Below are 13780 nucleotides of genomic sequence, written 5' to 3'. Positions count from 1 at the left end.
AGAGGGGCTTAGCCTGAGGCCGCCTTGCTGAGCCCGGCGCAGTGTCTGGGTGGCCTCCCAGGGGAGCTTGGTGGGGACAGTCCTCTGGAAAGTTCCAGTCGGCCATTTGCTTTTGCTTTGCAATCTGTTCGTAACAATGCCTTTTGTGAGAGGGAGAAGCATCAGTGATGAGAGGGAATCATGGATCCGCTGCCTCCTGTACGCCCCCTACTGGGGATCGAGCCCACAACCCGGGCATGTGCCCTGATGGGTAATCGAACCGTGATCTCCTGGTTCATAGGTCGACGCTGAGCCATGCCGCTGGGCACACTGACCATTTTTAATGTCCCTAGGGTTGATTTTTTTTAAATATATATTTTATTGATTTTTTTACAGAGAGGAAGGGAGAGGGATAGAGAGTTAGAAACATCGATGAGAGAGAGAGACGTCGATCAGCTGCCTCCTGCACACTCCCCACTGGGGATGTGCCCGCAACCAAGGTACATGCCCTTGACCGGGATCAAACCCGGGACCTTTCAGTCTGCAGGCCGACGCTCTATCTACTAAGCAACACCGGTTTCAGATATATCCCCAGGTTTTAGACTGTTTAGTAAGTGTGGGCTGGAGTGAGGACAGAAGGAGCACTTTCCAGCACTTACCAACAGTGACATAAAGACAGACAGGTTTCCTGCCGAGGTGTGGGAAAGCCTCGTGGCAAGAACCCGTCGGCTGCCTGGAGAAGCCGCGTTAATCTCATGGTCAGTGTCTCTCCGAGAAATGATGGAAACGCCCACTTTTAAGAGATTTTAAAACTAGTTTGAGCCGAAACTGGTTTGGCTCAGCGGATAGAGCGTCGGCCTGCGGACTGAAAGGTCCCGGGTTCGATTCCAGTCAAGGTCATGTGCCTTGGTTGTGGGCACATCCCCGGTAGGGGCTGTGCAGGAGGCAGCTGATCGATGATTCTCTCTCATCGATGTGTCTAACTCTCTATCCCTCTCTCTTCCTCTCTGTAAGAAATCAATAAAATATATTAAAATTAAAAAATAAAAAATAAAAATAAAAATAGTTTGAAAACTTAATTTCTGGGAAGGCACCTCGGTTCTGGCCTGTCTTCTTAGTGGTTTTCTCTTAGCGAGAGCCTCACCTGGGCTCCTCCCTCCGAGTGAGAAGAAAGGGATTCTGTTTTCTCATTTTTTTTCTGGAAACCAAAGAGGAACGGAACCTGTTGGCCACATCAGCTCCCTGGGGAGCCTTGACAGGGCTCCCGCAGATGGCAGCTGCCCCGAGCTCAGTGTGCCCGAGGAGGGGCAGGGGGCAGAGCCCAGAGGGCACAGAAGCCACAGTGTAGTGTCTCCTGGGATGGCTTGCAGTGTTTCCCAAACTTTTGACATATGTGTACCCCTTCTATAATTTTCCTAACGCTGAGGACCCCTCGTACTCATGAGAACGTAGAATTAGGCGCAGCTCAGCATGGTGCGGTGCATATCCCCACCAAACTCCGGTGCAACGCGTACCCCCACCAAACTCTTCCCGCACCCCTGGGGGTACGCGGACCACACTTTGGGAAACACTGGCTTAGAGGGCCAGGCTGTGCATGGATGGGGACAGGTCCCCACTGTGCGCCTCAGGGGCCTGCCCCACACCAGCCCCCGCCTGCATGGCCGCTGTCACGACGGCCAGGCCCTCAGACCCCACAGGGAAGGGACTCAGAGAGGCCCCCCCCTCTTGTTGCCCCGGGAGCCATTGCGTTACCCCTCGGCTTCGGGGGTCATTCCTCACATCGTGACCTTTGATCTTCCAGGTCCCCCTGGTGCAGCACGGCCCCCAGGAGCCGCAGGACGCATTTCATTTGAGACCAAACGTGTATTCCAACTGCGGGAATTTCCCCAATGCCCTCCTGACAGGTGAGTGGGGCCACCCGCAGCTGCCTCGCAGCTGCGATTTTGCTGTGTTGGGACAGGTGCCATTGCAAGGTTGTGTAAATGACAACAACATTAGATAAAGCAAAATGGGCAAGTCCCGGCTTTTTCTATGTGAGTTGCAGGTGTCCAGCCCAGAAACTGAGGCAGTGAGTCTTTTCTGAGATACTTAGTTTTCAGTGATTGACAACTGTCCATATGGACAAAGCCTGCAAAACTGGGAGTTGTATGCCCTGGCCAGTGTGGCTCAGTGGATAGAGCGTCGGCCTGCGGACCAAAGGGTCCCGGGTTCAATTCCGGTCAAGGGCACAGACCTCAGTTGCAGGCTTCTCCCCAGCCTGGACCCTGGTTGGGACTCGTGCAGGAGGCAACCAATCGATGTGTTTCTCTCACATTGATATCTCTGTCTTTCCCTCTGCCTTTCACTCTCCTTAAAAAATCAATGGAAAAAATATCCTCGAGTGAGGATTAAAAAAATACACCAACAAACAAAAAAATAAAGAGTAGCCACCTTTGCCCTGGCCGGTTTAGCTCAGCGGATAGAATGTCGGCCTGCGGACTCAAGGGTCCCGGGTTCGATTCCGGTCAAGGGCATGTACCTTGGTTGCAGGCACATCCCCAGTGGGGGGTGTGCAGGAGGCAGCTGATTGATGTTTCTCTCTCATTGATGTTTCTAACTCTCTCTACCTCTCCCTTCCTCTCTGTAAAAAATCAATAATATATATATATATATATATATATGTGTGTGTGTGTGTGTGTGTGTGTGTGTGTGTGTGTGTATTTTAAATAGCCACCTTAAAAAAGGGGGGGAGGCGGGGCTTTGCAGAACTAACTGGGAAGGACCTAGATTCCAGAACATACTGTAGACCTGTAAGGGGCTGGGACACAGCGATCACGTCCTTCCTGGCTGGGAAGATGACAAGGGTAGCGGTTTGGGGGTGTCATCAGTTTGTTGCCCGCACACCTCCTAATCTGCCCTGTTGTTCCCTCTTGCTCTTTTCTTCCAGAAGACGCAAGCTCTGGCCTGTTCCGAGACCTGGGCGGCGAGCTGGAGGGCATGCCCGAGGTCAGCCTGAACATGGACACCGCGTTCCCGCTGGAAGAAGAGCTTCAGATCGAGCCCCTGAGCCTGGACGGACTCAACATGCTCAGTGACTCCAGCATGGGCCTGCTCGACCCCTCCGTCGAAGAGACGTTTCGAGCCGACCGACTGTGACCAGAAGGGACCGGGGCGGAATAATTTTTACCTGAACAGCTAACATGAAACGGAACAGGATGGAGCCCGCGGCACCCCGGGCTTTGGTTACCCCGGGCTTCTGGCATGGAAAGAACCAATTGCACGGCTCCCAGCTTTCTGATGAGCTCCCACTCAGACCCAGTGACTTCCTGGACCCCAGAGCGAGGCCCCGCCTCTCGGGCCTGCGGTGCAGGCTCATTCAGAACTTCCAGCGAGCTGGTCATCACCGTGACCATCACCGAGCCGGTCAGCGTGTGTGGCTCAGTGGATAGAGCATTGGCCTGCGGACCAAAGGGTCCCGGATTCGATTCCAGTCAAGGGCACGTACCTCAGTCATAGGCGGAGGCCCCAGGAGCACCATGCGGTGCTCAGACCACTGACCCACGTCAGCACTGAGGAAGGACCGGCTGGGGCGGCGGCAGGTAGGGGCCCCAGGCCTCCGAGAGTTGGCTCAGCCTCGAGCGACGGTACCACAGCCCCAGACGCCTTCTCTGACCCGGCCGTGACGGCCAGGCCCCTGCCTGCTGGCAGCAGGGCTGTTCAGGGCAGAATCGAGAGCCGCAGCTCTCAGATGCCTTAATTCTAATATGAAGAAGAATTTGCACCAAGAGCAGACTCGAGTTGAGCAAGCTGACTGGTAGTTTGTTTTCTTCCCACGTGTAATCTCCTTTCTGCTGCTTCAGTTCGCCTTTTCCCGCGGACGAGAGGAAAAGGAAGACGTCACTGAAGGAAATGTCCCTGGTGGTGGATGAGCCCGAACGAAGGAGCAGTGCTTCTCGGGACCAGAAGAAAGAAGGGGGCCGGCAGGGCTCTCGCAGACACGTGACCTCCTCCAGTCAAGCTCTGGACCAGCTCCCGGGGTGCAGGCCTCTGCGCACACACCACCTGGAGGGGGCGGCCGAGGTCTGGCGCAGGCGCAGCCGGAAGCTGAGCAGCAGCAGAGCGAAGCTCTTGTCTGTGGACTGGGAATGTTCCAGTAACCCCACTGGACCCTCCGCTCCCTGGGGGCAGCAGGGACTGTGCCTTAGTCACCATGAACCCTCAGTACCCACAAGTGCCTGGCACTGAGCAGGTGCTGTGTAACTGATTGTGTGAGTGAGTGGATGAATGAATGAATGACTGCAGGAATGAATGCATCTGCCTGCTCTCAGGCAGTCTAATCTGTCCTGTCCCTGTTCCTCGCCAAATCTTCTCAGAGCTTTCGCTTTTCGGACACTTGTGCCTGTGGTTGAGTCACGCGTGCACTTTAATATGCTTTTAACACTAGGCGAGCAGACCCACCGTTAGACGGGGCCCGTCCTCGAGGCTGAGCTCCGAGCAGGTAGGTGCAGAGCGCCTTCGGAGCGCACCCACGCGGCCAGGCGAGCTGAGGCCGCCCAGTGCTGGGCCCCAGGGGCCTCCCCTCAGAAGTCCTTCCCTCTCAGATCCATGGTTGGCTCTGAATTGCTTTAAAATTGAGCTTCAGTCTTGGGAGTTGAAGGACTTCGGGAGTAAAAGGAAGGCCCGTTTCATCAAACCATCGTTAAGTCGTTGGTACCTGAGCATGAAAGGATTCTCAGGTTCCCAGTTTCTGTTCACTTAGGCTGGGCCTGCCCAACCAGAAACCTGGCGGCTGGGTTTGAAGGCAGCAGAGGGGACAGGGCCTCCTGAGTGCCCCTGGGGAGGGGTCTGGGCGGAATCTGGGCAAGGAGACCAGGCAGAGAGGACGGGCACTGAAGGAGAGGTGAGAGATGCCGGACCTCTGCCTAAACAGCCATTGCCCATCCAGAAATGCCAGGCGTGCCCTCCCTGACGGTCACGAGGCTGCTCCAGCCCCACGCAGTGCGGCTGTGTCTGCAGGCTGGCACACTCTGTGTTCCCGGCAGGAGGGGCCTGTCCCAGGGTCCCGGCCACTGACCTCTGCCCTCCGGCCTTTCCAGCAGCCCTGGAGTGAGCAGCTCCTCTTCCCTGTGAACCAAGTCAGCCCGCTTCACACCAGCCCCCGGTTCCTGTTGAATCAGGAGTTCACACCAGAGTCCTTGCTGAGGGCTGGCTCAGGAAGGAGCAGTGGCCCTCCCCTCCCCAGCTTTATTCCCAGTTGAATGCCCAGATCTCTGAAAAGATCTGAGAGGGGCCTGGGGAGTGGCTGGTAAAGCAAAGGGCCTTTCCTCATGAGGGCGCCCAGCACCCCGGCTGCCTTCCCTGTGCCCAACCCCCCAACTTCCGGTCTGGCCTTTCAGACAGAACGGTTCTGATGTCACAAGAGGTTTTTATTAAGAGTGGGGGTCCCAGCATAATTCCCTCTTTGCACAGTGCCTTACCCACGGGGGTCATCAGTGTCAGGGTCCCAGCTCTCTCTGTCCACGAGGCAGCCCCGCCTTACAGCTGGGAACCCCGAGACCTGCGTGATGACCTGCATTGATTGACAGGTCCCAGGGGCTTCTGGGAAAAGCGGCTGTTTGGGGGGAGTATAATCATGACAATAAGGCTCAGCACTGAATTGAATTTGTCCTTAGGTCCATCAGTCCGATCTTTTCCTGTGGAAAGGTTTTGGGCATTACACACACCCCCTTTGCTTAGATGGTGGCAAGGACAAGCACGGCAGGTGGTCGCTCTGACCTTCAGCGGGTAAGTGCCCTCACTGTGCCTTTAAGACAAGCCAGGCGCGATCCTCGGCCTCCGACAGGGCTGCATCCTAAATATTTTTCAATATTTAGTTTTGTTACAAGAAATCGATGCCTGTACTATCACTTGCTAGGCGTTAAAACAGCATAGAACTAAAGCCTTCTCTTCCCATCTTTCCTCTCTGTACGGTTGTGGTGTTTAGGACATAAAGTGTTCGGGGAACATTTTCTTGATCATGTCGAGATGAACACGAATTCTCCTCTGTCCTGTTTCCTTCCTCCCAAGTCTACTGTACATCCCCTGAGCTGAACTGTTTGTTGTGTATTCCCGCCCATTTGCATATCTGAAGACATTTCCGGCTCTGACTCTCCGGCTCTTCTGATTGATGCGCAGATGGTTCTGAGCACGTGCTCATCGCTCGTGACGGAACCATCCCAGCAAGAATCAAGACTCCTCCCCGCCGGTGTCCTAACTCCCAGGTCCCCTGTCAAACCATATTTAAAGATCGGACTTTGTATAAAGTAGCTTCCGAGTTTTATAAATGCATCATTTTACATCTTTCGTAATTAAAAGCACAATGAGGTTGTACCTGCACTTGGCGTGTTCTTCGGCCTTGAATGTGATGGGGTGGGGGAATCCTTCGTCCTCGCCACCTCCGGTGCAGCGCAGCCTGCGGTTAGGGATTTGTGGTGCTGTGGTCCTTGGTTTGATTGACAGGTCCTGCACGGACCTGCTTGTCCTGCGTCCCCTCCTGAGAGAAGCTCCGAGAGAAGTAGGGCCCGTGGTTCCTTGGAAGCTGTGAGGATCAGGACTGAGGCTCGTGACAGCGCCTCAGTGTCCCACCTCCCTCTGCCAGCACCCCTTCTGAGCCCAGTCCTGCCCTCATCTAACCCTCCCCCCCCTCGGCAGCGTGGCTCAGTGGTTGACCGTCAACCTATGAACCAGGAGGTCATGATTCAAATCCCGGTCAAGGCACATGTCCAGGTTACAGGCTCGATCCCCAGTGTGGGTATGCAGGAGGCAGCTGATCAATGATTCTCTCACATCGTCGATGCTTCTCTCTCTCCCTCTCCCTTCTCTGAAATCAATAAAAATATCCTATATAATAAAAGCCTGATATGTTAAGTGTCCAGTCGTTCAGCCATCGTTCAACCAATCAAAGAGTAATATGCTAATGATATGCTCACGGTGGCAGTCAACCAGTCTCTATGACGTACACTAACCACCAGGGGGTAGACGCTCCAACTGGTAGGTTAGATTGCTGCTGGGATCTGGCCATTCGGGACTGAGTGAGATGGGCTGGACATACCCTGGAGCCCTCCCTATGTCCTTCACCAGCCCCGACCATGCACCGGTGGGGTCCCTCGGCCTGGCCTGCACCCTCTCGCCATCTGGGACCCCTTGGGGGATGTTGGAGAGGTGTTTTCAGCTCAATCCCTCAAGCCAAGCCAAGGAACCCCACTGGTGCACGAATTCGTGCACTGAGCCTCTAGTGTTTTTAATAAAATAAAACCGGTCCCCTGTGGAGGTTCAGCCAGGGATGCACCTTCCTTCAGTGCTCCTCTTCGTGGACTGGCCTTTAGTCCTGTCCCCACCTCCCCCAGGACTTTGGCTTTGTTTTTACCCCCTCTCCCCATTCCCCGCGTCCCCACAGAGCTCACAGGCCTGGCCTACCCACAGCCTGAGAGGCCTCCTTGTCAGCCACACCCACAGCTTGTCACAAAGGTGACTGCTGAAATCTTATCCAGAAATCCCATCTCTGGCCCTGACTGGTTTTGCTCAGTGGATAGAGCGTCGGCCTGTGGACTGAAGGGTCCCAGGTTTGATTCTGGTCAAGGGCATGTACTTTGGTTGCGGGCACATCCCCAGTGAGGGGGGGTGTAGGAGGCAGCTAATGGATGTTTCTCTCTCATCGATGTTTCTGGCTCTCTATCCCTCTCCCTCTCTGTAAAAAAAAATCAATAAAATATATTTTAAAAAAAGAAGAAAAAGAAATCCCATCTCTGGCCTAACTTCCTGAGCCATCATCTGTACTTTGATCCACACAGACCCTGTTCTTTGACACACACACACACACACACACTGAGGATTCAATCCCCGTCCCTTCCTCTCCAGCTGCCCATTCTCTGCTGGCATCCCTTCCTTCCCAGGCCAGTGCACTGGGTCAGTGGCCTCCATGACACCCTTCCTGGCCTTTTCCTGTTGCAAGTCCTGTGGAGAGAGACAGCCCCACACTGTCCACTGGCATGGTCCTCCCCTGACACCCAGGGGCACTCCAGACTGCCCTTCAGGGCCCTCATTCTCTCCTCACTTTCAGAAATTCCCAGGGTCAATTATTATAAGTACTAGAGACCCAGTGCATGAAATTCGTGCATGGCGGGGTTGGGGGGTGTCCCTCAGCCCAGCCTGCACCCTCTCCACTCTAGGACCCCTCAAGGGATGTCTGACTGCCCATTTAGGACCTGCCCATGGGATCGGGCCTAAACGGGCAGTTGGACATCCCTTTCACAATCCAGGACTGCCGGCTCCCAAGTGCTCGCCTACCTGCCTTCCTGATTGCCCCTAACCACTTCTGTCTGCCAGCCTAATCACCCCCTCACCACTCCCCTGCAAGCCTGATTGATGCCTAACTGCTCCCCTGCCAGCCTGATTGCCCTTAACTGCCCTCCCCTGCAGGCTTGATCCCCCCACTGTCCTCCCTTGCAGGCCTGGTCCCTCCCAACTGTCCTCTCCTGCTGGCCATCTTGTGGTGGCCATCTTGTGTCCACATGGGGCCAGCCATTTTGTGTATTGCAGTGATGGTCAATTTGCATATTACTCTTTTATTAGGTAAGATAGAGGCCTGGTGCATGGGTGAAAACCAGCTGGTTTTCCCTGAAAGGTGTCCCAGATCAGGGTAGGAGTTCCCTTGGGGTGTGGGGCAGCCTGAGCGAGGGCCCTGTGGTGGTTTACAGGCTGGCCACGCCCCCCGGTGATCCAAGCAAAGGCCCTGGTATCTGGGATTTATTTATCTTCTATAATTGAAACTTTGTAGCCTTGAGCAAAGGCCAGGGAAAATCAGGGCAAGCAGAAAGCTTGGCTTCATCCATTGCTGGGGAAACCCACGCCTCCTGCTCATTCTGTGGCCTCAGCATTCTTGGTTGGGTTAATTTGCATACTCACTCTGATTGGCTGGTGAATGTAGTGGGGATATGGTCAATTTGCATATTACTCTTTTATTAGATAGGAAGGACTAGTGGCCCAGTGCATGAAATTCGTGCACAGGAGGGGTGTCCCTCAGCCCGGCCTGCACCCTCTCCAATGTGGGACATCCCTCTTGCAATCTGGGACCGCTGGCACCTAACTGCTCACTTGTCTGCCTGCCTAATCGCCCCTAACCATTCTATTTACCAGCCTGATTGCCCCCAACTTCCACCCTCTGCCGACCTGCTTGCCCCCAACTGTTCCCCCTTCCTGCGGCCTGATCACCCCCAACTGCCCTCCCCTGTTGGCCTGATTGCCCCTAACTGTCTCTGCCTCAGCCCCACCACCATGGATGTCCAGAAGGTCTCCTGGAAAGTCTCTCAGTCTAATTAGCATATGACTCTTTCATTGGTACAGATTATTTGTTACTTGAATATGTCCTTTCAAAGAAAGGATGAACAAGTCTTTAGAAATACTAAATTTGTATACTACTTGCTTTGAAATACCAAATCTTAGCGGTGGTGGTATTTATTTATTTCATTGGTTTGTTAGTTAATCCTTACCGAGGATATTTTTCCATTGATTTTTTTTTAGAGAGTAGAAGAGACAGATATCGATGTGTTTCTCTCACATCGTTAATTGACTCTTGCACGAGCACGGACCAGGGCCCAAGCCGGGGAGGAGCCTGCAGCCAAGGTACACACCCTTGACCAGAATCGAACCCGGGACCCTTTGGCCCGCAGGTTGACGTTCTATCCACTGAGCCAAACTGGCTGTGGCGGGAGGAGTGTCTTAAATGGATCTTTTTTTCGGTCCCGTTTGCCTAAAGAGAGCTGTCCCTTTGGCACGTATGGAATTCCGGGTTTGCCATAAGCCTGGGTAGTTTACAGTTGTGAGTGTGAAACAGTTTACTCTTGTTTATTATCGTATTATTTCCCATACAAACAACGGTAAACCTACTCTGGCCCCACCCTGTGTGTGACTGTGCCCTGATTCCAACACTAGATGGAGCCGAGACCCTGAGAGTGGCTATTAGGGCTCGAACAGCCAGATGGGTCTACCGGGCGCTCTCAAACTTAGTGGTTAGCCGGGCTGGCACTGGTGTTGCTAGAAACGCATTCTATGATGGCGCAAGGCAAACAGGCCTCTCGTGAGCACTCCGCTGTGGCTGGGCTGTGAGCACATCACATGTCCCTCCCTGCAACCTGAGAGGCAGGATCCTTGGGCCACAGAGGAGGAAGCTGACTCGAGGCTCAGTCCCCGGATGAACAGGGAGCACGGGTTCTGACTCCCAGGTCTCCATCCCCAGCCGGACCCCCAGGGGGGCGCAGGGCACCCCACCCACCAGAGGGAACCGTCCCAGGAGGGAGATGCGGACTGAGAGGTGCTGGCCAAGGAGCAAAGGGATTTCTCCTCCATTTTTTTTTTTTTAAGAAAAGGCTTTGCTTTTATAATTGTAGGGCATGCTCATTATAAGACATTCATGCCTGACCCACGTGGCTCAGTGGTTGAGTGTGGGACCTGTGAACGGGGGTGGGGAGAGGGGGGTCATCATGGTTCAATTCCCCATCAGAGCACGAAAAGGGCAGGTAAATGGATGGACATTTTTACCACATTAAAAAAAAATAAAAGAGCCGAAACCGGTTTGGCTCAGTGGTAGAGCATCAGTCTGCGGACTGAAAGGTCCCAGGTTCGATTCCGGTCAAGGGCATGTACATTGGTTGCGGGCACATCCCCTGTGGGGGTGGTGCAGAAGGCAGCTGGTCAATGTTTCTCTCTCATTGATGTTTCTAGCTCTCTATCTCTCCCTTCCTCTCTGTAAAAAATCAATAAAAAATATATTAAAAAAATAATAATAATTAAAAAAAAAGAAAGAAAAAGAAAAAGGACATAAATACAAGGACTTTTTGGAAAAAGTATTTAAATTCCACAGAACAGAAGGGAAGCCTAAATGAATTTAGAAACTGCCAACCTGCAAATAATTGTGCTTCTTAGCTGTTTCTCTAAAAGGAAGGAACACTGACTGCCAAGAGGCTGGATTCAGTCTCTAAACCTGTTTCAACTGTAGATGGCATCTCTAGACAGCCCGAGACTTAGGATGAGGAAATGAGCTCACCCGCTTCCTCCCGCCTGCCCCACTCCCCACGCTGGGAGTTCTCCTTTGCACATTGTCAGGGTTCGTGCTGTTTGCATCCTGTCCTGTAGCCATCCTTCCCACCATTGTTTGGCCCGGCTCATTGTGCGCGGGATCGCCTGCTTCATGGGTTTCCCAGTCCCCCATTCCAAATTCTTTATTATTGCCAAGACCGGTTTGGCTCAATGGATAGAGCGTCGGCTTGGGGACTGAAAGGTCCCGGGTTCGATTCCGGTCAAGGGCATGTACCTTGGTTGCGGGCATATCCCCAGTAGGGGGGGGAGGGTGCAAGAGGCAGCTGATCGATGACTCTCTCTCATCGATGTTTCTAACTCTCTCTCTCCCTTCTTCTCTGTACAAAATCAATAAAATATATTTTTAAAAAAATTCTTTATTATTATTTTTTAAAACATTTTATTGTGTTTTTTTTTTACAGAGAGGAAGGGAGAGGGAGAGAGAGTCAGAAACACCGATGAGAGAGAAACATCGATCAGCCGCCTCCTGCACACCCCCTACTGGGGATGTGCCCACAACCAAGGTACATGCCCTTGACCGGAATCGAACCTGGGACCCTTGAGTCTGCAGGCCGATGCTCTATCCACTGAGCCACACTGGTCAGGGCTTATTATAACTGATAACCTCTGCTTCCTCTGTTGTGTCTGAGGTGTACTTTGTTCCACAGCTTCACTAGGGGCTAGTTGTGTTGTAGAAACTCTGCACTCCCCACTTTACCCCTTCCCCTCTACCCCCAACCTCAGCCTGTGAGCAATGTGAGGCAAAGACTGTCTGATTCAGCCCTAGCTGGTTTGGCTCAGTGGATAGAGCATCAGCCTGCAGACAGAAGGGACCCAAGTTCAATTCCAGTCAAGGTCATGCACCTCGGTTGCATGCTTCTCCCCAGCCTGGACCCTGGTCAGGATGCGTGTGCAGGAGGCAACCCATTGATGTGTTCCTCTCACATCGATGTTTTTCTCTGTCTCTCCCTCTCCCTTCTACTCTCCCTAAAAAATAAATGGAAATATATCCTCAGTGGGAGGATTTAAAAAAAAAAAAAGACTGATTCAATTCTGAAGGGCACCCAATGTCCTCCTCTCCCTCCCTCCAGGACAGCCCGGTGTGAGTGCAGAGCCCAAGGCCTCTGCTCCCAGGACTCACCTGCAAGCTGGGACCAGAAGGTTCGAAAGCCCTAATTTTCGGCGCCCACCGCTAGGGAGACCGCCCAGGGCACAGCCGCCCCTTTCCTAGCCCAGCTGAGGAGGGACAGGCAGGAGACCCTGGTAAGTGCACCAGGGAGAGGAAGCTCTTTGTCCAGCTGACTTGCAGGGCGCCCGGTGTCCAGGGGGGTGAGGGCCTCTCGCCCACAACACAGACCTGCCCCAGGGGGAACGGGCACAGGGAGCCAGAACTCGGGGACCGTGAGGGGCAGCACCAGGCCGCTTCCCAAGCTCTGCCCACCAACATCTTGTATGATACTCTAGGTTCCACCTGGCCTAGTTTCCTTATAAGTTATCCTGCAAACCAGAGTGAAAGGCGGTCCTGTTTGTCATCGTGCCAGGCCCCAGCTGGTGTGGCTCAGTGGATAGAGCACCCGCCCGCAGACCGAAGGGACCCAGGACCAAAGGGACCTTGATTTAGAGTTTGATTCCGGTCAAGGGCATGTACCTCGGTTGCAGGCTCCTCCCCCGCCCAGGCCCTGGTCCGGGCGCGTGCAGAAGGCAACCAGTGGATGTGTTTCTCTCACATCGATGTTTCTCTCTGTCTTCCCCCTCTCTCGCCCACTCTCTCTAAAAATCAATGGAAAAATATCCTTGAGCCGAAACTGGTTTGGCTCAATGGATAGAGCGTCGGCTTGGGGACTGAAAGGTCCCGGGTTCGATTCCGGTTAAGGACATGTACCTTGGTTGCGGGCATATCCCCAGCAGGGGGTGTGCAAGAGACAGCTGATCGATGACTCTCTCTCATCAATGTTTCTAACTCTCTATCTCTCTCCCTTCCTCTCTGTACAAAATCAATAAAAATATTTAAAAAAAAAATATCCTCGAGTGAGGATTAACGACAATAGTCGTTTATGTCGGCACGGCAGGTGTAAACAGGGATGCGTGGCCAGCCTGTGATCGGGAACAAGACCCAGGGCCAGTGCTGTTTGGGGTCTGGAGTCACAGAGACCACTCCCAGGAGCCTGGTGTGGTCAGCGGCGTTGCTCAAACTTGTCTGACCTCTGAATCCTCTGGCGGGGCTGGCATTCTGCGGGCCGCCCTGGGGAAGCCATGGAAACAGGATGAGGGCAGGATGCGGACGAGAATTCGACTTTGAAAGGGGACAGGATGGAGCAAACACTGAGGGGGAGCACAGGGGAAGGATGAGAGGGCACCCCGAGCTCCCAGCATGGACCAGGCTCAGGGAGGTCTGAGAGACGTGCTTGGCCAAGCAATAAGTATTGTTATTAAATCAACTGATTACCAATATTAATATAAAGATTAGTAAGTGAGCGAGAGAGAAGCCACATCTGAGACTTTAATGTTAACTGGAGAGAGGGGGCTACTGCCTGGAAAGGCCCCCCTTTTCTCCCACTGCCCTGTGGACTCTGTTTGGGGTGCTCAGCCCAGCACCAGCTGACCAGCAGCCTCTGGTCTGCAAGTTGATTTTCTTAATTTTTTTTTTTTTCCAATTAAAAAAATGTCTGGCTGGCTTGTCTGTGTGAACGAGAGTGTGGCTCACCAAGCC

At 53.4% G+C, this 13780-nt stretch overlaps 1 protein-coding gene across 2 annotated transcripts in view; it reads left to right on the top strand.

The window, feature by feature from the left end:
* Positions 1-6333, top strand: part of CRTC3 (CREB regulated transcription coactivator 3) — an 84920-nt gene extending 78587 nt beyond the window's left edge. For both annotated transcript variants that reach the window (XM_084869131.1, XM_084869130.1), the window contains exons 14-15: positions 1781-1883; positions 2906-6333. In XM_084869131.1, the coding sequence (XP_084725257.1) occupies positions 1781-1883; positions 2906-3114 (312 nt within the window). In that variant the 3' untranslated portion in view covers positions 3115-6333. The remainder of the gene's footprint in view (positions 1-1780; positions 1884-2905) is intronic.
* The last annotated feature ends 7447 nt before the right edge of the window (positions 6334-13780 follow it).

The sequence above is a fragment of the Pipistrellus hanaki genome (assembly GCF_964339955.1).
Source record: "Pipistrellus hanaki genome assembly, chromosome: 21".
NCBI classification, from domain to species: domain Eukaryota; kingdom Metazoa; phylum Chordata; class Mammalia; order Chiroptera; family Vespertilionidae; genus Pipistrellus; species Pipistrellus hanaki.
This window is presented reverse-complemented; position numbering and strand designations above follow the sequence as displayed.